The following is a 26,635-nucleotide window of genomic DNA, read 5'->3' on the forward strand; positions in this document are numbered from 1 at the left end:
AATACTCATAGCAGCAGATCCTGAATGAAAAAAAATATTCAAAACTTTTCAATATATTTCAATACTCATCAGAAGAAGTCTGTAGAATAAAACAGGAATGATATGTCCAAATGCTGGCAGGAATACATCAGTTACTGTCTTCAATGATGTTCAAAACTGAATATATTTTGCTTTGACTCCACAGACAGGAAATTAGCAAATAAAATCTTGAGATTCAGTTTACATCACGAAATACGATACATCAGCAAAACCTTCAGAAACACATTAAAGAAGAGATAAAATCTATGGAATCCCATCTAAGTAGACATTCCTCACAACTATGCAAGAATCATACCAAAAAAATACAGTCAAGCAAAACTAGGCTTACCTGAAAGTGCAAAATTATGGTCCATATCAACCCCAAAGTCAATTTGGGATTCCCATCTGTGATATCATCATTTCTGATGTTAACCAGTTTCACCTGCCATCACAGAAAGAAAATAGAGGCAAAATTGAAATAAATGTGCCACAAATACATATTGCATTACACAGGCATGACTGTAAAGAATGCACTACTCACTTCCTGAGCCTACTCTGCTGGGCTTTTTAATTCTCAAAAGCAGAAAGGAATTACATTCTGCCTGTAAGCAGCCTGCCAGGAATTGCCCTCTCCCACTCACACTGGGATGAGGAAATTCCTCAGCTGTCAGCAGGCTGGTAGATCTGCTCCCCATGCCAAATACACTTTGCCTCAGCTTTTGTCAAAAGGGGAAGGCACGACAGAGCAGGGCAGGATAACATGAAACAATGATCTGTAGCTGCTGTATCAGTCCCAGGGCAGTGCTGACACTGGGAAGTTATCACTGCTGTTCTTCCACCCCACGCTTTCCTGTGCTTAAACAAGGATTCAGCAGCAGGAGAACTGGCCTGCTGAAACACACGTCTGGCTTGATAAAACTAGGAATTTAGTACCACATTTAAGTAAACAATGGCTTAACAAGAGTTGCTGTTATTACACTCCCATAAACTAACACACAGTGAGTTTTGTAATTCCGTTACTTTAATTTTATTAATATATTTAATTTCTCTCTATGTATTATGCATCCATATAGGAGTTAAAGACAACTCAGCTAAAAGACACTTTATGCTTATATCAGTAAAGTTTCATGCACATGCTTTTCAGCAATGTTATCAAATGGACAAGCAAAGGCACGTCCTTCTTTTGATCTGCAGATGTAACTATTTGGAGGGAAAAAAAGCACCAACCTATACTCTGCAAGAAAGACAGTGTATTCCACAGTTTGTTGTTTGTTTATTTCTCAAGTCAGGCTTCAAAATTATCAATACATAGGCTCTCTCTGCCCTACAATCACAATAAAGCATTGTACTTGGAGGTTACACAGCCAACCTGAGACAGTAAACTCCTAAATACAATTCAGAAACACCTCTTAGAGGGCTGAAACTTGAATCAGCTGCAAGCCCCACTGACAATTTGCCAAGACCAAAGCCCTACAAACATTTTGTACACTAGAATACAGCCATCTTCACAAAGCTGTGAGGCTAAAGAGAGCACAAAAATCCTCAGATCGCTATCAACAGCAGCACGTGCACGTTCATAAACGTGAGGATGACACAGCTCTACACCTCCTGCATTTCAATACACTCACTCTGCCATGCATAAATAAAGCACAATGCAGCACAAGTCCTGAGGTCCTGCTGCATAAAAATGCCAGTGTGACTGTCAAGTAGCCATTCATTTACTTTGTAGTGTACTGGTTCACTGGCTCACTTAGGTTAACAGGAAAAGTTTGCTTTGAACTTGGCAAAGGAGGATTTAGTTCTCAGTGCACACACACCATTCAGTGACCCGAAAGTAAGTTTGAAATTTCAAAATGCAAAACAACATCTGGTTTCATAACAAACCTAAGTCTCTGTTTATGGTTTCCACCTCATATTCTCTCAAACCTTTGAAGTAGCAAAAACAATTTTTATTTTTTAATCAACCAATCAGAAAGCCGATTTTCAGTGTCAATTCATTGGGATGTGATGGATAGGGAGGAACAGTTTTTCCTCCCATGTTTTGTATTTTTTTTTTAATTGACATTTTGTAAAGGGAGAAATCAAGACTTCTGTAAGAATTAGAATTAGAAATAGAATTATGGTATTTAAAAGATATTGATATAAAGATATTGAAAAGTGGAAAGAAATTCACAGTAGCTGAAATGCAACGGTGGGGATTTCAAATGTCTGGCTAAAAGGAGATACATGTGAAATCAAGCCTGAATCTTCCACAGTGCCCAGGTGGCTCTGACACCTCTCTAATTGGTCTAAGAAGACCAGTTTTGTTTTAATCAGGATCAAAGTTTGAGAAAGTTTTCCTAAAACAAACACAATCAAAACAAGGAATTCCTATACACCATTCTAATATATTTGAATTGGCATTTTGCACTAAAAATTAGATTGTGAACAAAACTGCATACCAGCTAGTGTCTGGGCAGCATGAAAGAGTTAAATTTACTATAAGCAGCTCCTAAGGATGTCACTCATAATTTTTTCCTCTTTAATAACATATAGCACATGAAATGTGTTGTTATTGCACAGGGAAGGGTGGTGTAAATTACCTTTCCCACATCTCTCTTAACCATCTCAAGCATGACATAAAGCTGAACATACATGATCATGCACAACAGACAAAGCAGGAGAAATTTTTTATTTATTAGCTATAGGTGACAAAATTTTCATTAGTCCTTTTTTTAAAAATTATTTTCATCATACCTGGCGCTTTTTCAAATAGTCAAGTGCAATTTGGACGTTCTGCAGTCTGTGAAAACGCATCCGACCTTTTTCTCGGGGCTACAAGTGGAAAACAGTAGTTGTGAGATCTTCTCATCAGAAAAAAAAACAAACAGCCTGATTTAAATATACCATGTACAACAATTGAAGCACTACAGCTTTAATGAAGTCGGTATCTTTGGTGGAAAAGTGTGCTTTAACTACTTATTTTAACTGTAGTTACGTTTTAGTACAGTGGATGGCAAGAGAGATCAATGGTCCCCAACTGCAACTTTGATCCATGCAAGTTGATACCTGTTCCCTGTAAAATACTGTTAAGGCCAAGAGGGCTACTACCTACTTAAACTAAACTGAAATACATTATTATAAAATATTGACAGCATATTAAGCAAAACAAAAGTAATGTCATGGACCTTTACATTGTTCTAGTAAAATGTAATGGAAAAGCTTACCAGCTTACCTCTGTATGGAACTTCATGGCTTAATGGCATGACTGCATAATCATTATGATAGCTATACATATTTATTTAAAGCATCTAATAAAGACAGTACCTTCATCCAAACATAATAATATAACATAAACAGTCCTCATGTGTAAGCTTAAACTCTTGACTTGGGTAGAAAACTTTAAAGCATTAAAAAACCTAACAAGTCACTCCCCTCAAAGCAAAGTCAGAACTATCAAAAAGAAACTGTAAAATAAAAATGAGCAGTGTGTTAATGGAAACATGGCAAAACTGCATGCAGTTAGTGTAAAATCACCAAGAAGAATCACACAGAAAACGCATACTTAGCTGTCACAGATCAGCATGGGAAAGCAGTTAAATTTCTACCATCAACATCATATCCAAGTCCTTCTATTCTTCCTTATTTCAGATTTTTCACAAACTTTCACAGCAATAAACTGAAGCGGACTATAATTGCTAGGGATCAGCCATGAATATGAGCATTTCCTCAGACAATCACTGTGAAACACACAGATAAACTCAAGCCTTCCTCAACTGCCTTTCTTTTCCCCCTACGGAGTATCAGATGCTTGCCAAAAAGAAACATAGGAAAATGAAGTTGAATAAGAAGCATAAACTGAAACAAAAAAAAACTTTAATTTCCATTACAGAATCTTCTATTTAGCCCCCTGTTTCTCACACCAATAACTCAGGGTCAAGCATTACAGCCCTTGCTGTCAAGTAGCTTCCTTGGATGGAATGAAGGATTGCAGACCTGGAACTTGGTTTTCCACAATAAAGAAGGCATAGTAAATCCCAAAATACACAGTTAGCATCTCAGAGGGGAAATATTTTTTTATAAAACAATGCAGCATTTTCATTTATGCTGCACTCCAGAAAAAAAAAAGCACACAAATTCCACTGAAATCACAACTGCAGCACACCACACAGGGGCCAGGGAGGCACTCGGGCCCTATGACAGAAAGTTGCTTTAGCAAATGCCAAAGTGCAAGATCTAAAAAGGCATGAAACAGCTCACTTGGACTAACAAGCACCCAACATTTTACACTTCATGAGTAGATATTTCCCTTCTGGATGGGCAAAATATAGAGAATAGATAATTCAGCATTTGATGCAAAAAAGATAAACCCTGCAAACTATCTGTAGTTTTAGTAGCCACAACGCAAATCTGTTGCTTAACTTCTAATCTACCTGCTTTGATAAAAATCACTACTATATATGGTAAATTCTAACAAACAGGTCTACACACTGAATTACCTTAATTCAAGATATTATCCAATATTATGGCACACACACCATGCACATAGTAAACTGCTGTTTCTAATTATGACAAATCAATTTTGTACCATTGATTTCACTAAGATGAAGTCTTTGTCTAAATTATTTGTATATGGACAATACTGTTTGCAAGTTTTAAAAAAAAAGTCAGTTTAATAGAATTACGGTATTTCCCTATAATTTTAAAAAATTATTTTATACCTTCTTGATAGTGTTGTCCAGGATACATTTGTGCCATGGTTTTGTACAGTTTAATCAAAGAAAACAAATAGAAATCTTGAACATTTGCATTTTAGCTGTTCTGAATAAAAATTTGTCTTTACCATACCTCCAACCATAAACACACGTATCCTGGTTTATCAACAGAAGTTCTTTTGTCCTTTCTACAGCCCACTACTGCAGCACACCAAGCTAAGAATTTACATTAGCAGACACCACACTTCAAACACTACATTAGTACAGTTACGGGGGTCGGCACCTACCCCCTTATCCTCATCCTCCACATCCTCATGCTGTTCATTTGCGCATGCTTCTGTTGAACTCACCAACCGTAAGGTCTTCAAAAAATCTCGCTCTCTTGGCTAATGAATACAACAGACAGGAGACAGGACAGCAAAAACACAAGACAGACCACAAATGAAAAGAAGAGCATGAAAAGAAGAACATAATGAAGAGAACAAATACCAAGCAAGGGAAGTAATGCTCACAAAGAAAGGAAATGGCACCTGAGGAGTGTGTTAGACAATTTCAGGGACATTTGATCCTTGTTATTTGTAAGTTACTCCCTTAAATGCAAAAAGATATTAAGCATACAATACTTGTTAAAACAAAAATCAGAAAGAAAAGGAAAGAACAGAAGAAATAGTGCATTACCCTATTAAGAAAGAAGTCTCACTAACCACAAGAAATGAAGAGAACAGATTGCACTCCCCCACAGAATTCACACCAGCATATTTACCAACTGAAATATTGTGTCTTGGTATCAGGTCACAGATTACAGAAAATATCAAAGAAATCTACAGCACTCAATACACAATACAGAGAAAATGCATAATTAACAATCTGAAACCATTGTATTATGATCTAAAAGCTTACCAAGGTGTCTCCAGAGAGGACTTCTAGAAGTGAGATTAAGTTATGTCCATCTCTTAGGTCTTCATATAGGTCATTCACATGCTTTCGAACCTGCACAGATAAATGTAAAAAATAAGTATATGATCCCTGTTTATACCTGAGAATTCATATTCATATTAATACATATCTTTTAAAATACAGATAAGCCTCAGCTACACCTCAGCATTGTTGTTTTTTTTTTAAATTTCTTCACTTTCACAACAAATTTACAAATGAAAATTAATTGTAATAGACAAAATTCACATCTTGCACAGTTTCATCACACTTTATATCACTTTTATTGAAAGAAGAACAGTACTAAGTTGCAGGTAATGAATGCATGTAGCAATGAAAAAAAATCAGTACCTGACAACTTAAACAATATCAGATACTCTCCTACTTGGACCTAAATAAGGACCACTAGACAACAGTAGCTAGAGTCAATGAATTGTAAAAAAATACATAACAGGTATCAGCAGCAAGCACGTTCACTGCAGTCACACGGAAAGTAATACACTTGCTAATCAAAGCATACCATCTACCAGTTAACACCATATATTGTCACCTCAGGTTTCCTACTGAGCTTTCCCAATGACTCACATGTCCACCTTACACACCATACCAAAGAACTATGGCATTGGGTTGATCTAGTGCGAGGCTGCAATGACAAGACAGACAGCTGGAAGATCCACCTTTACTGACAGGCACAACAAACCTGGAGATATCTGTCCACAGGCCAGCTTCTTGATTCTTACCATTAGCTAAAATATAACTTTATCTGAAATGTCTTAAGCAATTTCAACCAGCTGCTCTTTGAATGTGACACAAAGGACCCTATTTTTCAGAATTTGAGATTTTTAACTTGCAAGGGCAGAGGTTGAAGGCTTTCCAGCTACAGTTTAATGTCAGCTCCCTAGTGTTCCTGTTGAACCACTAGATCAGAAAATTCCTAAGCTTAGGATAAAATACATCAGAAATTTTCTTCTTCTTCATCTCTGCCAGAGACGAGTTGTACTTCCAATATGAGATCTATGAGACACACTCTGCCAACAAATGTGTGCGATGAGGGCAGAAAGAATCTGCCCAGATCTTCTACTTAATACAACAACTCAGTTCGCCACACTTTTGGGGGAATTTTGAGATTCATCCTGTTGCATAAATAACAGTCTCCATACCTAAGATTAGCTTCATAAATGCTTTTTAGTTCAAGTTTTCTTACTCCAATTTTTAAACATGAAACTACCCTGAAATCTGTTTTCACAAACACCATCATTTTAATTGAGAGTAGCATCAGAACATATTTACACTTGTGCTGAAGACTAGCCAGAACAAGTCATCTAGAAGACTGTTCCATGAGGAATTACAACACATATTTTCCAAAACACTTACAGGGACTCTACATACACAGGTAAGTTATAATCCAATACCCTAATACATATACATAAGCTTGACACCCTCACACACATACACAAAATAGTGTATGTATCATTTTAATTTCAGTTACTTTTCTTTTTAATCCTGCAAGCAAATAATGAAAAAAAATAACTAAAAAATGTTTCTCTGATAATAATGAAGCTCTGCTAAGCTGAACAAAGAAAAAAGAACAGGTGTTCTCCTACCACATCTCTGCTGAAAAGAAAGAAAAGGGAAGCTGTAAAAATAATTGATATCTCTGATATCTCTTGATATCTTGATATCAAGATTTGATTATGATAAATGTTTAAAATATGAGAAACACAAGAATCTTTAATTTTTAATCCACTTGTTATTTGTTATTCAAAGAACTATATCAAACTGAGTGCTAAACTCTTTCTGTTTAAAGTAGGCAGGTTTTCTTTATGACAAGACCCTGTCAGAGGGCTGCCTGCCCCACCACCCAGGACATGTCACTTTCCACTTCTCTTCAGAGAGCAGAATCCCCAGCCAGAACTGATTCACAGCGCAGGCTGGTGGCCAGAGGCACAGGAAGACATAAGGTTAAGGACAGGGTAATGTGGTGTACATCTCAAAGACACTGCACCAGTATCTTTAAACCAGTTAAAAGACTGTTTGTGCAGCACCAAGTCAATGCCCACACTCTTTTCAACATAAAACTCAGGGGGTTTTCCCAATGTGCATGTATCTGAATTGTGGGGTGAGAAAAACCACTATTTCTGTTGTGTCTGCTTTTTTATCCATTAGATGCAAGATAATTTTGTTATCCTGCTACTCTGTCTCTCACAGCACACATTTGTTAACCTTCTGTTTGTTTCTTATGCTCTAAGGTTCCCTAAGTATTACAAAGACAACCATCTTCCCCAGTTTATCTTTCTAGAAATCACAGACACTTCAGAGATGAATTCACACTGGATATGAAAAAACCAGCACAGAGCTGCCAAAACAGGAAAACCAGCAGTACACCTAATGCAACTTAGTTCTGCTGGCTGGCAATTACTGTGAGGATTAATTATTTAGTACATACTGTGCCAGTCATCCTGGTACAGGGCAACATAATAAGGAATTTCTTCCAATACTCTGAGCAGCAGATGTGCATCTAAAATGCTGTATTTGGGCAACTGATGTGAGCAAGTATGTTCACTCAAAGCATCAGATCACCTCTTTTGAAAGGGGCATCTTGTGCTCCTCAAGAGATCTTACACTGACTCTTCAGGAAAAGCTTGAAAAATCACCTCTATCACATGGGCAACTCTTATCTCTCAACATATATAAAATAATTTTAACTTACAGTAACTTCATTGCTCTTTACTGCCATATTCAGCCTCCTTCAAAACACATATTACCACAAGTACTGGATGCAGGTGGGGGTCCTGGAAAGATGTGTGGGATCTACTGAGCCCATATAATTTCACAACAGTTGTTGTGGCTTTTCAATAAAATCACAGAATTGTCAGTCCAACATTTTACAAAGTAGGTTACACGTTGCCTCAGGCAACTTCTTGCAATATTCTCATGTGAGTGTGACAGATTTGATAATTCGGGCATGAGAAGAGATTTTTTAAGGAAGAGTGGGAAACACTGAGTGGCTGAGGTATATCTGACAAAACTTAAAACAAGAAAAGCAAAATGGCTTCACCAGTGAAAAGGAGACAGAGTGAATGTAAGGTGCTGTTTCACAAGTGATTCATCTTCTGATCTTCATCTTCTGATATGTATACTGTGATGTTTGTGGTAAGGAAAACTCCATTCTCCTCGACATAAGCATCAGATATTTTTGTATCATCCCTTTCCAGCAAGCTTATGCTTTGCAGTCTAGTGCCGTGGGGAATCTCTGCACCACCATCAGCAAACACCCAGCACACACATAGATCCCTCAGACTTTCATGTTAGGATGTAGTGTACTCCAGACCAGTGCCTAAAACGTATGGAGCACATTCTCAACTGAAATAGCATGTGAAGAAGCAGAAACAAACATTAATGTGCTGCAGAATCTAGAGTGGATGCAAAAGAAACTTGAGAGAGAACATAATTGGATCAAGCAGGAACAACTCAAAGTAACGCCCATGTACTGGATGCCACCAGGAAATCCCTGAGGCAGGTGAGGTAATCACTGTGGCCCTGGCAAGCTGCATGACTTGGAAACAAAGCAGAGTTTTGTGCTCACTTACTTGTAAAATCACCCATTCTTTTACAGGGTCAGGAAAGCAGACTACTATAACCAAATATCTGCCTTAAAAACATCAGAAGTCTCCCTTTCTATATTACAGCTAAGCTGAACTGATGATTGTGAGAACATGACAAATTAGACCTTTTCTTATGGTTTTTGGAAAAGGCAAAATTAGAATAAAATCTGAAACATACTTATTTTGAACAACTGAAGTTCAGTTGTCAAGTCATCAAATAATCAGTGTCAGTAGCCAGGAGTTATCAAGAACTGTAATATTACAGATCCAGCTGTGGCTGTTCAGACCACATGCCTGGGAAAGTCTTTTTCAAGTACTGCTCTCCTTGCCTCTGGAAGCAAAGTTAATTAAATGCCCAGCCCAGACATAAAGCACTACTGATTTTTCAAAGAAAAATGGGAAAAGGCTCAAACCTTAGAACTGTAAGGGGAGTGTTTAGGGAAAAAAAAGTGCCAGGCCTTAATTACCACTGAGGTCACAGATAAGTCCAAATGACAGCTGGCACAAGGCCACTGTGAGTTTCACAAACTTCAAATTCATTCCTTAGGAATCTGAGTCAATGCCTGTGGAAGAAAGATCTCTTAGAACTCTGACTCACTTCATTAACAATAAAACAATTTTCACCAAGATAATAGATAGATAGTTAAGAGCTCCTATGACTACAGTGTTCCACAGCAAATGCCATAAGCATTTAAAAGCTGAAAACCTTATGCATCCATTGTTGAGATCCTGACACCCTGATGAGTTTCCCTAATGTTTCAGCTTCCTAAAAACGTACTTAAGCTTATTTTTAAAGGAAAACTTGTATTAAAACATTATACTTAAGGGGGAAACAGTTTTATGTAACTTTAGAGAATATGCATGTTTTAGTCCTTTCAATTTTAAAAATTAAGAAATCGCAGTGGCAATTCTAGCTGCATGATAATAAATCAACCTATGCCATAAGTAAAGAATAAAAAAACCTCTAATGCAAAAAGTTGTATTTCTGTACAAAAATAAATATGTACTAGCCTGACACATGCAGCATAATCTATGAGAAACACCCTAAAACTCTGAACAGGCTGTAGCAACATCCATGAAGCATGTAATTGTCAAAATATGAGATTTGTCAAAACATTCCCCCGTGACTGATCAGCCAAGGGAGTTGCCTCTTCAAACATCTCGAAGAGCACTTATTTTACATGAGAGACTTCTCACATTCCCCCATGTAAAGGATGAGTATGGCTCAACATGTCTCAGGTAATCTCTCCCCACCATGCAGTGTGGGGCAGCAAGGCACTGAGCTGTGCTCTGTGGCCAGCTCGGTGCCATGCCAAGAGATCAGGGAGCCAAAGCTCCGTGCAGACTGACACGCACACTGACAGCCTCCCCTGCTCTTTAATCTCCTTCTCTAAACCCAAAACTTACTGCTGGGAAAAAACCCAAACTCCAAACACCCACCCTCCCACCCTCCTGGTCACCGCCCTTGTTTTGTACTGAATCCCATACTAAACTTGACTCGTTCTGTTAAAAACAAACAGGCACACAAGTTTGAAGAAGAGAATTTAATCTCCATAAGGAGAGCTGGAGCTGTGTGAGCGCAGGGCAGAGGCAGGCACAGCGCTGGGCTGCAGATGGTGCTGCTCCCGCAGCTCCAGCACCGCGCACCCCACCCAGGACACCCCGCTTTGCTCCCCCCAGCACAGCAGGGCTGGCGGCCAGCTGGCACACACACCTGTGCCAGGTCTCTTCTGTCCTCCTGCTCACTTGCAAGCAGAGTCTGGCAATTCCCCTTTTAGGCCTAGTGGTTCCAAAACTCATTTTCACTCTTTTCTTTTGCTGGACAGTCTAATAATCCGCTCTGCAGGAAACAATTATTGTGGTTCATGGAAAATAAATGGTTCTTTATCTCATACACAGGAGTAGTTTTTCCTGTTTGCATACGTTTCTGGATATTAATTCTCAGAAATAGCAGACACAGCTATGTTACTCAATTTCATAAAATTCCTTTATGATTTAAGGCACACTTAAACAAGTGTCCTTTACTGAGTGAGTTCAACACCCCTGATCTTTGTTTATAACAGATGTTTTCTAAATGAAGATTTGTCCTTGATTTCATCCTTGGATTCATCCTTCACTTTCTCATCTGGCCAGTGCTTTACACTCTATTATGATGACAACCATAACACCCTTCCTTGTGTTCCATCCCTCTAACAGCCTGTCCTTGTATCTAAAAGATCAAATCAGTCACTTTTTCTTTTTCCACATTAACCTTCACATTTCTCCCAGACAACTCAATCATCCATTGCTTTCACATACACTATTTTGCCCCTGCCCTCAATTATTTTACATGTCCCTGGATAACTCTATTAATCATAAAATATTTGTATGGCTTTAAAGTATAAATATACTCTGGCTCAATTAAAAAAAATCAAATATTACAGCCATTGCTAAATCTTGCTAAATATCCCTATATTTTTCTTAACTTCCCATATTTTTGTTTCATGAAATGCATTCCAATATTTTCCTAATCCCCAAATCAGCAAGTTTGCAAGCAGAGGTATAATCCTTTTATATATATATACCAAACAGTAGGACATAAACATACACGAGTCCTTTTGTGGATTTCAGTAGATGTGTGATATTTGAAATGGCATCATTGTACAGAACTTCAAGCAAGTGTCCTAAATGTTAAAAGTCCTTTCTGTTTCCTACAGGAAAATAATTGGCTCCCTTAACACCATCACAGAATGAGCCAGATTGGAAGGGACCACTGTGGGTCATTTGGTCCAACCTTCATATTGGGGTCACCCAAAAGCACATCGCACAGGGTTGTGTCCAGATGGCTCTCGAACATCTCCAGTAAGGGAGACTCCATAATCTGTCCCAGTGCTTGGTCACCTGCACAGTAAAGAAATTCTCCCTCATGTCTGGGTGGAAGTTCCTGTGCTCCTTTGCCTCTTGTCCTATTGCTTGGCACCGCTGAGAAGAGCCTGGTCCTTTTCCTTGACACCCATCCTTTAGATACTCACACACATTGATGAGTTCCCTCTCAGTCATCTCTTCTCAAGGCTCAACAGGCCCAGCTCTCTCAGCTTTTCCTTGTAAGACAAATGCTCCAGTCCCTAAATCATCTCTTTTGCCCTCTGTTGGACCTGCTCCAGGAGCTCCATGTCTCTCTTGAGAGCCCAGAACTGGACACATCTCAAAACATTTTGAGGAATGGGCTGGAAGGTTCTCTCCAACCAACACTGGCCCAATCACTCAGGATACCCCCCTCCCAGGTCCCACTTACGCTGGTTTTGCACCACTTACTTATTATCATTATCACAGCACCATCCTTACTGCTATTAATCCTTGGCACAGTCTTGGTTCCCTGCTTGTAAATTTGCATATTGGGATCAGCAAATACCTGCAGATTCACAAGCAGAAATGCATATTTACTAACATAAAATGGTTATCTACTCCACCACTGCTACAATTTAAAGTTCTAAAATATAAAGTCATGGAGATGTCCAGCAAGTTTTACAATCTACTACACTGAATTAACCTTCATTTTGTGGATAGCTCTAAAGAGAACATGAGGGGCTGATGCCACACGTGGCATGTCATGTGAGGTTCCATGCCACTCCACTCATACTCCCAGCCAACAACACTTCTTGCACCAGTTGTGATTTCAAGGCACAGCATGTCCATCTCTCTTCCCTCTTTTACACCACTGTAATCCTATTAGATTTTTCTTCAATCAGTACTTTTTTCCTAATGTTTTCGTGTATAAGGCTAAAGATATTTATAAATTTCAGAAAAAACTAAAATCAAACAAAGTGTGACTCACAATCTGCTCAAAGCCTCGCTTGGGACATCTGTTCTCTCCTTTTAAAAATATTTTATTTACAAAGGTATAAATGTGATAAGCAATTAACAAAGAATATAAAGCAGACATCACTAACCTTCACTTTACATGGCAACCATCTGAAAGAAGGAATTCTCACTGGAACTGTAGGATTAATGCAGATTGAAATCACTAAAGTAATAAAAATATAAGCTTTGCTAAGGAATTTGGTAGTGATCTGCTTCAAGGCTCAAAAGCTGAATAATACTTCGCCAGAGAAGGGTTGTGCCTTACAAGGCCATCAGAGAATAGTAAAAGTGTAAGGTTAAAAAGGACTGAACAGATCACTCAGTCCTGTGCAGCTTGGCTAGAAAACACTAGAGATACTTCTCTAATTTATTCTTGAAAACCCAAATGAAGGATATGTAAAACACAGTACAAGTGCTTCAGTGTTTGACTATGCTTACTTGACTTTACAGAGGGAGACATTTTTCCTCACTAATCTTTAGCCTAAATCTTCTGTAAAATAAGCTGATGTTTTTGTTGTCCCTGCCCCTAAAGTCTGACCTCAGAAATCATTGTGCAGCCTCTGCATAAACACTTTTTACATACTGAGGGCATGTTATCATGTCTCCCTTCAGTCTTCTTAGTTTCAGACTAAACAAACTCAAGTTATCACAACCTACCCTTGATCTTCCAAGAAAACTTATCTGCTTAGTACTTTGTTAGAAATGGCTACAAACCTCTTGGTCCACACAAAGATCAGAAATTACGCATCCAGGCAGAGTTTCACAGCCATGTGTCCACAGGTGTGTCTATGAGAAGGCAGAATCAAAAGCCACCTCCGTGGCTCCTAAGCACCATGCTGCCCACTGGCAGGCTGAAGAGCTCGTGTGTAGTTCCTGGAGCTCTCTGGGCACAGGCCAACACAGCTCAGGGCAAGAAATGAACCCTGTAAGGTTTGTGGCAGGGCAAGAATGACAGTTGTTGCTGACATGACAAAAGGCTGGAGCCAGAGATGTACAGCCGGAGAGAAACAGGTGTACCTTTACCTACAAAGGTAAAGTCACAGAGCTTGAAACCTCACTTGAAGATGAGGTACAGTGAGAGCAGCACACACTGGGATGCTCCCTCTAACCCTTGCTCATGGGTTTTGCCTCCTAGAGCCAGATGATGCTGCTGCTACACCTGACAGCACCTATGGCATCAGCAACAAACGATGGCACTGGCTCTTCCCAGCGCCACTTCCAGCTGCAGCTACTATACACCCCAGCAAGCTCTGTTATCCTTTCTTTCAAATTTTGTGACAGTAATCTGCTAATGAGACTACATGTGGTAGCATGTAAAAAAGTATAGACATACCATTTGCACCACTACTTCTTTGTCCACCTGCTTCCAAAGACCAGATGTTCCACAATCTCTAGAGGGAGAGAAATCACCCTGCAAGGTTCTCATTTTTTTCTTCTCCTTGGGAGAGAGGTACTTATTGTAACTGTGGACTTCTAGAAGTCCCTCCTCTCCTCTGAATTTTTAAATAGAATGATAAAGTGCTATAAATCAGTTAGTTACTAACTGTTGGATAAATAAAGCTGTGTGACAAGAAAAATGTAACTTACCAAAATATTCTTCAATCTGTTGTTCCCTTATCTGAATTTCACCCTCATCTTATTAAAACATATTTCCTCAAGTTGGCATTTTATAGAACAAAAAGACCAGAGTAATTGACCATTTCTACATTGGTCAAAACAATTTATCTTTTTCTATTCCTCAGTAATGTATCCATACCTCTTTTTTCTTCATAATTTTCTGATATAATTACAGAGAGTTTCTCTTGTGATCTTCCATGTCACATTAATTCATTCTGGACCTTGTACTTCTCTGATTTTACCCCACCTTGCTTTATTAACTCCTCTATACAAACCTTTAGTCCTGCTGCCCTTATTTCCACTTCTTGTACAGCTCCTTTTTATTTCACACACTGTGAAAGCAGCAGTATTTTCTATACTCCTATATGTCCTGCATGTCTGTAGCCTGCCTTTGTGCCTCTTAGACAAACACCTTCAATAACTGCCAGATCTCCTGCATTTCTACCTCTCATTTATTACTTCCCCAGGAGACCCTACCTATTGCTTTCTCCAGTTCATTATCTTGCTTTAATTTCTCTGTTCGCTTTGAAAAGTGAGCCTGGGATTTACAACCACTTGCTTCCAAATTACCTTCCTTTTTTTACATTTTGAAGCAGACTGTCCCAGCCAGTCCAGACCTATCTAACTAGGCAACTCTGACAGCCTTTCTGAATCTGGCAGGCTGAAGTTCTCTCTGGCTGGCACTTCACTCACAAAACTTGTCCACACCAGAGGCAGCCACTGCAACTCCTGCAGCAGGCAGGGAACAGAACAGCAGGTGTGGTTCGCACACCTGCTCGGGGATGAGCTGAGCTGTGCCCCAGAAATGCCTTTCTTATGTAGGCTACTGAGGGATCTGTTGTAGGTGCTCAAATGCAGAATTCCATGTTCCTCCTGTCATTTATGAGGATAAATTATTTTCCCCATTGCTACACAGTTCTGTCTTTCTAATGTCAAGTTAGTGACTAAAAATCCGCCATCAACATCCTTGATCCAGCTCAATGCTTCCAATCAACAGCAGCTGCATTGCCATTTTTTCTCTTTTATCTTTGGCCAGAGACATGCTACAGTGTTGCAGTACACCCAGTTCTCATCCCCTTTGTGTTTCCCACTTGCCCTCACCATTACTGGCCTGTACTACATGCTGTCTGATGTAACTTACCAGGGAGGACTTGTTTAAAGTATGCAAATGTAATGCTAACAACATCAAACTCAGCTCAAAACTAACCCTCACCAAAGGCAATACACTCCAAACATGCCTGAAGCAGGTGAAAAATGCCAAGGTTGGCTGATAAAATATTACTCCAATTAAAATGAAGATACTCTAAGTAGAGGAGCATTGTGAACACTAAGTGATCACCTTTAAGTGTTCCCATTCAAAGCATCATAAATGCCTTTAGCAGAGAACACGTTTTCTTATAGGAAAAACTTGTATTCTGATGCCTTTTAAGGTCCTCAGGAAGTCACACATCTACAATATCTCAGGGCAGGCCTCACTTTCCAGAGTGTATGACATATTGCTGTAGAACAAAATACTTTAGGTACTGTTTATAATTAAATGTTTGAAGTTGCTCACTGTCTGGAGTCCACATACTGGGGCAAAAACTGCTCCCACTGGAGCCAGTGGCACAGTTACATTAGCCCAAAGGGAGCTAGATCAAGCCCTAGTACTTCTAAACTGATATATAAATTATTATTAGATATAGATACATCAAAAGCAGATAGATAAAAATAAGCCCATGCATAATTTAACAATTAATTAAAAAGTCAACACTTAATTGCAAAAGCTAGAATTTTATCTCTTACAGTCTCCAAGGAACACAAAGTATTAAATAAAATCTATGCTGTGAGCTAATTGCAAACAATGGACTGAACAAAAAGAGAATGAATTAATACATTAATATATTAAGTCTGTAATAGGAAGCATATTGATTCTAGTGGCTCTAATTCATCATGCAGTCATGCATGGCAGACTGAGTTCTCCTGACACTCATTCTTTCATATAACAGCACCTATATAAATCAATTTCTTAAAAAACCCAACACACCTAAAAGCATGTGCTCAATTGGTTCAACAGGGCTGCATGCCATTAAAAAATATCGATATGCTCAAGCTATCCTACATTTCATGCATATTTAATTTACTGGTTTCAGTTATTCTCTTTCCTGTTCCAAATTAGTCATGAAGTCTGAATGCATTAAAGAGGATCAAATAAACTTAAAATCTGTGGCACAGTTTTTATTGACTTGAATTTGTTTATTTATTTCTTTACTTACTGGCAGAGAGATTTTTGTGATGCAATTCACCATTAGCCTTTAAAACTTTGTACAATTTCCTCCTCCAGCTTTAACTTGTGGCATTTGTCACTACTCTTCCTCACTGTTTACTCCCTCATCTAAACTTGGATTAAACACCAAAAAAGTCCCCAGTTTGCTTGCTGAGCTGCTCTGCAAACAGCTACAGATTATAAGCAGTGCGGTTTACCTCCAAGTAGAGGATTTTGGAAAAAAATTTGTACACAATTAATAAACTACTATTGTGCATATTTCCAGGGAAAATAGAAACTCCAACTCCTTTATATTATTAACTGATTATGTTCTTCAAGAGTTATTTTTATTTCTTTTTTTAGAAGAAATATGTCTCAATGAAAAAGCAGTTCAAGACCTTTTAGAATTAGTCCTGAAAATACAACAGCAAAAACTCTTAGGAGAAAAACTGAAATATTCTTCTGTTCACCTGAACAACAGTAGGCACAGTTAAACAACTGAATTCCAAAATAGAGGAGGAAATACTGACACTTTAGCTTCACCCAATGAAGTGGAAGCTTCAATTCCACAATGAAGTGGAATTTAACGAAAGTTGCACCCAACACAGTTTGCAACAGCTGTCAGAATAAATGGGATGTCTGGGATGAATGCAGACAAAGCTCACTTAGATGCACCAGCACAGCAAGGAATCAGTCTTATTTAATTTAACCAAGAGGGGAAAAAAAAAATCAGATTTTTCTAAGTGTGTTTCAAAATCTAAAGTTGTTCAATTGAGAATTTTTTTAAAAGCTACAACCATTAGACTAACACCAGGTGCCTCATCCTTTAAATACCAATGCAGAGCTACAAAGTACTAATTTCTGAAAGCAGAGGTGGGAAATTTTAAATGACATTTTAACTGCATGGCTAAAAATTAAGATACTAGACTAGTGCTATCTAAAACAATAGCCATCAGTAAAGTGCCAGCTTTCAGCAAGGAATGACTGCACTCTATCAGGAATAGTCAATCCTGCTGCCATTAAGGTCATACCTGCACATTTCACAAAGCAATCGACCTAAGAGGCCATTTGCAAGCTGTGTGCTATCTGAAGGACACACAGGAATCAATAACTTCAGGTTTCTATTCTGAATTATTCATTCAGTCTTTGCACAACAAAAAGCTCTTCTCCTTCTCTCTTGCTAATGCACTACCACTGCAACACAGTACATGATTTTGAACACAGGGCTTTAAAAAAATAGTTTTCAAAAGCATTTTGTCATCCTACTTACAAAAGCCTTCTTGCTAATAACAACTTTACAAGTGACCTTTAGAGCAACTAGTGTCTGTGAAGGGATGCTGTTCATTGCTCCCATCAGCAGCTTGTTTCTCCCAAGGTATGGTCAGCCAAGGGTCCCAAAACCTAACCCACACTGCAGGTGGCTGGGCTCCCTGTCAGTGCCATGGACAGGACAGCTGTCCTTCCCCAGGGAGCTGCCCCAGTGCCCAGAGTGTTGCTAGATGATCAGTTAAGAGGCTCTCTACATTTTCTTCCATGAAAAGGAAGAAACATTTTCCCTTTAAGGGAAGATACCTGGGTGTTCACTGTATCACTAGCCAGTCTCTGCTTGCCTTGCCTTTAGTCCTATTTGCTGTAAGTATTGATTTCTAATAAAGAAACAAAGTATTTCAAAACAAACTATTTGATCTCTCAGGACTAAGACCTGGCACAACAAAAGTATATTTAATTGATTTGAAAAAAGAAAATCAACAACAAACAATTTTATTTACCTGCCATTTTCATCAACAGCTTTTTTTATTTTCTGACAAATCTCATCATCCACCTCTGTTTTACACTTGGTTCACTATTTCCTTAAGTTTTGGGGTTTCAATTTCAAAGGATGTCAGGAAGAATTTCTGGGCTTTCATGGATTTTTCCTAGGGTGCTTTAGGACCACGAAAACACTACACTAGAATAAAACTTGCAGCCACAAATTTACCTGATCTTGTCACATCAAGGGTTACTTACTGCTCTAGCAAGACTTAACACTTTATTTTTACAGCAGCAGAGTGAAGCACTTGCTGGAAGCAGAGGCTGGTTTATAGAAGAGAGGAGATCTCTACCCCACCACCACACTATACTGGCATGTGAGTTCTCCCTGGAAGCTCATACCACAGCAGCAGGCGAGTCCAAAGTCCAATATTTCACTTCTCCAGTCTGTATGTCAACAAGACATAAAAGATAACATTTAAACTGGAGCCACACCATCAGACAGCAAACAGTAGCCTTAGCATGTCTAAAGTTCCAGTCAGTCCTCAGAAAATCTGTTACCAAATCAAAAGAAAAAATTCAGCATTAAAAAAATTTAGTGACAGGCCACTTGACCTTAAACTGCGGAATTCAAAGATAACTTATACAGCTTAATTTTGCAAATAACACTTTATGTACCTGTCTAAAACTAGGCATCTTAAGAACATGAGCAGGAAATATTTCTGCAATAACTATGTTTCTATTTTAGCAAAGCACACAATATGCTTTACTACTCAACTAAACTGACAAGGGACTAACACTGAATTTTAATTATTATGCACTTACACACTTTGAATCTAATGCAACAGACAGCAGAAGGGTAAATATTTATCAGTCATCTTGTTGTTTGTGATTACTCAGTAAATCCCATAAATATAGAACTTAATTAGAAGAGTGGCTGTAAGCTTCCATGCCATTCCACAACAAAAGATGGGAACTCGTCAAAGCATCATTGCTGCTGACTTAGAATGAAACCTCTTGGATATAATGGTATAAAAGCATGAAAGTTCAGGACTTTCTCAAGGACTGCACGAGAATAGGAGTTTAATTAGAATGAGTAAGGAAAGCAGTAAACAAGAAAGGAAAATGTACAAAGAAATGAGAAAAGAGGAAAAAAAAGCAAAAAATAATCAGGGGACACAGAAAAGAAACAGGAGAAGAACGCAAAGAACACAAACAGGAGGGAAAGATGATGAAATTAAAATGTGATCCATCCCCATGCCCACGTGGGGTCACGTCCACGTGCATGACATGTTTCACCTTGCAGACAAAGCACACTGGCTTCTTTCTACAGTCAGTGGAGCAAAAGCATTTCTAGGACACAATTCATCTTTCCCCTTAGGTAGATGTCTTATTGGAGGGACACTTAAAAGGGCCTGTTCCCTCAGCCATCTACTAGAGAAGTCTGGATAACCAGTTCCAATAAGCCTACTGCAATGCCTGAAATGAGACAACTCCCATCTTCGTTTGTCTGAATACAAGGTACTGTCAGGGAATGTGCAAATACGAGTTGCATATGATTTGTATTAAATATGAGGTAGCTGAAACTGAAGGCTCAAGTTCAAGTTAATGCCTTGACTAGGAGAGGTCCACTGCCTCTACTAGAAATGCACTCATTTACTGTGCTATTTTTTCTACATTCCCTCCACAACATAGTGTTCTCTAAATAAGCCCTTACGTCTTAAGAAAGAGAATATTTGAAAGATTGATTTTAATGTCCACACAAGTCACTGTTCTAGAAACAATGTCTAGGAACAGAAATCTGACAACTGTATCACTATCTGCTTTCAAACTATTCCCAGAAGGTAAGGATGCATTGCTACATAAATTCCAAATTAATAGAAGAGCTGTAGTCAAACTGTGTTTCTGTGAACTAGCAACCCTTAAATTGAATTCTAAAGTGAGCAATCTGAGATGAAAACCAAGGCCAGGAATACACACAGCCAACACACCCCATCTGTCTCATCTATCTGTATCTATTCCTCTGCAATCACCCAACCCAGAACTATTTGAAAATGAAGGCCTAAGGCCACTGACCTTGGAAAGCAATGCAGAAGAATTTAGAGTGAACTCTTTACCCTCATTTCCTTATGGGTTTACAGTCTAAATCTTTTTTAAGCTACTGAGGCTTAAGAGGCTGACAGCATGGCAGTGATGACTTTGCATGTTTTGGAAACGTGTAAAATAAAGCTGTATAGAAATATAATTTTCAGTATGCTGCTCTTCTGTAAAATAAGGCACTATTTTGAACCCATATTAAAGGATCTCTGTCCAAAAAGCTTCAGATAGGCTTTTTCATATCCCACAGAAAACTAAAGCTGCATCATTAAAATGCTTCTTTAATACACAAAAACATGAGTAGCCCCTATAAGCATGACAACAATTACCCTCAATTAGATGAGGAAATGCCTGATGGTTTATTTGGATATTGAATTTTACTGCCAGAGTATTGGCAACCTTCCTGGATGTTGGTGCTTTTATTTTTTCCTTTAAATCTAATTTCTCTGAAATATTCTACAATGGATACATTTCTTATATTATAAATATGAGGTAAACTTCAGAAAAGGAAGGCTGCAGAACTGCCTTTTGTCTTTCCTCATGAGCAAGTAAAAGACTTCTGCAGGGACATGGGGCCACTTGGATGTTTCAGGAATACAAGGAGGAGGCTTCTGCATAGAAGGGATCCCTGGAGCAGCTGTTTCTAGATACAGCATGTTTCCCTTGGGTCTAACAAATTCCCAAAGGAAAACCTATTGGTATGAGCAGTCCTGTGACTCCAGACTCACGCTGCCCACAGAAAGGCTGTATGCTGCACAGAGGCTGATGGCAGGACCACTCCTGATCTCAGACATGGTGAGAAGGACCAGAAGATTCCTCTGCAAGAGAGTTCTCTTGCAAAAAACAAGATTGAGTCCAAATTCATTTCCAAGCCTGATCAGTTTGCCACATCACACCATTTCCAAGAGCTACATACATTTCAAAATTTTAAAAGATGTGAAACAAAAAAGATAGTTTTAAACATCTGTAACCCTGTAGAAATTTTCTTCTGTTTCAGTGTCAAATATTTCTCAAATACCCACAAGAGCAGCCACAAGAAAGAGAAATAATGAAGTTGTTCCCTAAAAAAACCCTATTTTTCTCTAAACATGAATATAAGGAGATCTTCCCAACAGTATTTGAACATTGCACTTGTTAATTATATCTCAACTCTGACAGTTTGCAGATACATTTTTATTTAATGTGACTCTTACATGAATTCAGCTTTGGAGTGAGGGGGCATATCAAAGGATGTTATGTCAAGTAATTATACAATCTGTTTCTCCAGAGAAATGTCTAGGCTAGACAGCTGGCACTGGAACGGAAGATTAAATTTAGAACTGAAGGGCCATGCAGTGAAGGTGAACTCACAGCTTTTAGTTCTCTGTCAACTAAAATCTGTACATGTTAAAATAATATGCTCTGTCCCTGAAGCAAAGTTCACTGCTGTTCAAAAAAAAAGATATTGAAATGTGACTTTTACCCCTGAAAGCCTCTATTTCTAATCCATGAGCAGTATACTGATGCCACAGGATGATCCAGAGATCTCTCAAGGTCATTCCCCTCTCCTCAGCATGGTACTTCAAATATTTTTTTTTCTTCATTTGCCTTAGCTGTGGTACTACAGCCATGACACACTAATTCCAGTAATGAGCCAAGCCTTATAAAATGAAATCAACTTTGACTCATTTTAATTTCAAATTCAAGTACTCAATTAGATCACCTTGGGCAGCATTTCAACTCCCCCAAGACTCCTCAAAGACAAAGCATATGTATAAACCTCACAACTTAAGATCTTCCTTATAGGTAACACAGCTGCATCCTGAAATCAAACATGTAGAAAGACAGAATCACTGCTGTAGCAATCAGTCATCCAGACATGACAGAAATAACAACTGACCTTCATGAGATGCTGATTTATCCATTTTGTGAATGTCTTCTTCTGTACTTTGTCACGCTCATCTAGAGGTAAAAAGGAAAAACAAATTCTTTAACAGCGCTACAAATTACACAGAATATTTTTTTTTATGAAGGCCTTTTGAATATTAATTTCCTAATCAATTTTAAAAACAGAACAGCCCACAAAAGCTCCAAAATATTCAATGAAAATAATAACACAGAAACGTTTTTTTAGTACATCACAGCATGATATGAAGAAGTTTCTTGACACTCCAGGTGAGCTGCTCCAGGGCAACAGCAGGTATTACAGTAGCCTACTAATAAAAATCTAACTGTCTAGGAGAAGTCAGCTGGCACCCAAAATATACTGAAAAGATCATGGCAAACTTTTAAGAGCTATAAATGCTATTCATGGTCTATATAATCAAATTATTACTAACGTAGTAGTAATGGAAAACTTGTGATATGAAAGCTAGCTCTTTCAATCATTATGCTTTTCAACTGGAATATTACCCTTGTTCAAACACACAAGGACTAGTTAGAGCTTCAGTCAGGGAAAGGACTCCTAACCCTCTCCAAAATAAACAGGGATGTCCACTAGCCCAGATACGGGACCCAGGCAGCAGTTTGCCCCCTGGTGTGGCAGTTACCATCAATGACTGCCCACAAAACTCTGTGGAGAAATAAAAGCAATAGATTCAGGGTATGAAAGCATCCCACTAATGGGTAGGGAGCATATGCATGCGTTCTGCTGAGCCACACTGGAGAAAATCTAACCAGCACCCCAACACAAGAGTTATCTCCAGCAACTTGAGCAGGACCACAGCCAGTACAACTGCTACAGAGCCTGGTCACCGTCCCAGAGCTCCCCAGAGCAGGAGTCACAGTGCATTAGGACTGGGACCATCTGTGCAAGCCTAAAATAGCAAGAGCCCTTCAGCCCTGCACAGCACAACTGCAGCTGCTTCATTGACTCAGGCTATTTGTAGTGGGGCTGAGAATGAGCAATGAGCTCAGGTAGCAAAACAAGATCCCTGTGTACCCACTGCCTTCACTGAAAGACTGAACCAGGTCCTGTATTTTACATTAAACAATACGGTTTTCAGGTTGGTCAAATATAGCAATAAATAAATTAAAATAAATTCACAGGTCTTTCAAGAACTTTGAAGTCTCTGGTGTGATACTGAGGTCTTTCAAAACAGCAAGATATTTTACAAGAATCCATCCTGGACCAAACTAAGCATCATATGGGGTTCCTAACACTAGTGAGAAATACGTATCAGGGAACAGAAGCAAAAACAAAACAAGTAAAAGCCTGTGAAGCTTTTGCATAGTTCTCTTAAGTGACTCACAGACTTCCTACACGTTCATTCACACACATTTAATAGTCATAGATACTTTTTTTTTCTGTTTTTTTTTTAATAATTTTTAAAACACCTATAAGTTTTATAGCCACAGCTCACTGTGGCAATGAAACCTTTAGGCAGTATATGTAGTGTAATTGAATATTCAGCTCTGTACAGAAGAGTTGCTGTTTCAAAAATGCTTTTTCCACACCACTATTCTAAGCTTCTGGTATACACTTTTTCCCCCCACACTTCACAGCTCTATAGTCTCTTATTCTACTTGAAGACCCAAATAAAGAAGAGAAAGAGAAACTAGAGAGCAATGCAACTGGAAAAAAATCTGGCAGATTAAGAAAATCTTTTGCTTAGATGAAGCTATTTTTCCATAGCCTTCATCTAGGAAGACATCATTTCTGACGTAAGTTATTTATCATAATAAGGTGGAAGCTCTGATTCAGTAAATTTAGAGAACAGAAAATCTCAGAAATAATTCCAGAAACACTTTCACTTTTAACTGTTTCATTATGAGCAGCTGTTTTAAAAAGAACACAAAATTTCTCAACTTCAGAATGTCACAATGTGTACAACGTGTCTTTTTTACTAAAGTAACTCCATTTAGTTTTGACCAAGTACACAGAAGTTCACATTTTGGGAAATGTTACTTTGATGACAGTTTTAAAAAAAAAAAAAAGTTTGAAAAATCCACTTCCTTGTCTCTTGTTAGAATACGGAGTCACTCTTCATTTCAACTCTATTTTCAATTAAAATGCTAACATACATAAAAGAGTTTATGCTTATTATCCATTTTCCTTTATATATACACATACATATTTCATATACACTCAGAAAAATTCTGTAACTGACAGACCCAAATGCATAAGGAGGAGGAAAGCTAACACCTGTTATGTTGTGAAAAACACCAGTATTAAAGGGGGGAAAAGGTCACCAAAACACCACAACTGTGATTTTAAATTAAAAACCCAAATGCTCCCAGAAAAGCAAATACACACTAAGAGAAAACACAGTGCCACAGTGTTCAGTGCGCTCGAGCTCAGAGCAGAACACACCAAATGAAACTCCCCAGATGAAGCAGAAAACAGGTAAATGACCACATAAACTGCAGCTAAGGAAGGATACCCGCAGAAAGCCCCTTGAGAGAAGGGTCCCCGCGGAGAGCTCTGCCCTGTCCCGCAGGCAGCCCTGCCAGCCCAGCTCGGGGCTGCATTACTGACCCATGCAGCACATGATGCCCACCAGCTCTGCACCCTGCTCCTTCTCATCTTCACCACACTCTCTCATTCTGTCCTTCAAAACTTCAGAGCTTCTTTTCATTTCGGGGAAAGGAGAGCCAAGGAGTGACCAGGGCTTCTCCTGGCTGACGCAGAGTAGCAACACCCCTTTTTTAAAAAAACAGGAGCAAACAGCCCATGTGCTGTCACAGCAAGCGAAACTGGGAGCCCTCTGGCTTTAACCCACAACAAGAAAGAAACCAAGGATCTATGTTTGAGGGGTTTTTTTTTAACTTTTAGGTTCACTAGTAGACATTTAAGTACAAATGTTGAGCTTTCCAAACAAGGAAGTCTGTTTTTTTCCCTCTACCAGCAGTGAGCAGCAAGGAAAGAGTCACCCTGAATCCATCAGTCAGATAGATACTCATTAAGACAAGGTAATTTAAGAATGCAGGTGAAGCAGGAGTTGCAGAAAGCAAACACATATTGCTAGATAATCTGAGCTATAGATTATCACAATAAACCCTGTGTGGTTAATTAATCAATTAACTGCTCGTATGTTTCTACCTGCGGACATTATTCTGATATATCAGACAAACTCAAAGTATTTTATAGTATATGTGCCTGGGAAGTAGCTCAGTAAAATTTCACCAGCCTGAATAACCTGACAGACTACTTTATGAACCTACACTATAACACATAGGCATCTAAAGAGGTTTCAGATTAGAATATTTGAACTTTAAAAACAGTTGCTGCAACTAAGGTCTCCTTCTGTGCGTTTTTGTCATTCCTCAATTCCAAGCATGAACCCAGGAGCCAGATCCCTCTAACACCAACGCTCCCCTCCACAAACTTCTAAAAATTACATGGCTCACAGTGCCTGGAAATCAGGACAGTTTGTCTGGAAGTCAAGTTCACTAACAGGATTGCACCAAAGGCAACATATGGCACCAATGCCTTTTCAATGCTCTCCTGAGGAGAGTCACAGATGTGCTTAGGTTGGAGATGTACAGTTAACAAACAACTGCCAGTCCACTGCTAAACCATGTCCCTAAGTGTCACACCTGTAAGTCATTTAAATACCTCCAGGGATGGTGATTCAGTTACTTGACAACCTTTCTGTGAAGAAATTCCTCCTAATGTCCAACCTCAACCTCCCCTGGTACAACTTGAGGCCGTTTCCTCTCAAGTCCTGTCACTTGTTGCCTGGGAGAAGGGACAAACCCCAGCTTGTTACAGCCTCTTTTCAGGCAGCTGTAGACAGCAATGAGGTCTCTCCTGAGCCTCCTTTTCTCCAGGCTGAACACCCCCAGCTGCCTCAGCTGCTCCTCACAGGACTTGTGCCCCAGACCCTTCCCCAGCTCCGCTGCCCTTCCCTGGACTC

At 38.9% G+C, this 26,635-nt stretch overlaps 1 protein-coding gene across 21 annotated transcripts in view; it reads right to left on the minus strand.

Annotated features, from left to right (window-relative positions):
• DST (dystonin) overlaps window positions 1-26,635 on the minus strand; it is a 283,922-nt gene that overhangs the window by 176,797 nt on the left and 80,490 nt on the right. For 14 of the 21 annotated variants that reach the window (XM_086876137.1, XM_086876130.1, XM_086876116.1 and 11 more), the window contains 4 exons: window positions 22,678-22,739; window positions 5,613-5,702; window positions 2,755-2,832; window positions 368-460 (listed from right to left, as the gene is read on the minus strand). In XM_086876137.1, the coding sequence (XP_086732263.1) occupies window positions 368-460; window positions 2,755-2,832; window positions 5,613-5,702; window positions 22,678-22,739 (323 nt within the window). Of the gene's footprint in view, window positions 1-367; window positions 461-2,754; window positions 2,833-4,999; window positions 5,099-5,612; window positions 5,703-22,677; window positions 22,740-25,254; window positions 25,403-26,635 lie in introns of those variants that run through there. The other 7 variants (XM_086876114.1, XM_086876115.1, XM_086876124.1 and 4 more) reach the window with 3 other exon arrangements.

The sequence above is a fragment of the Cyanistes caeruleus genome, chromosome 2 (assembly GCF_971803275.1).
Source record: "Cyanistes caeruleus chromosome 2, bCyaCae1.hap1.1, whole genome shotgun sequence".
Taxonomy (NCBI): Eukaryota; Metazoa; Chordata; class Aves; order Passeriformes; family Paridae; genus Cyanistes; species Cyanistes caeruleus.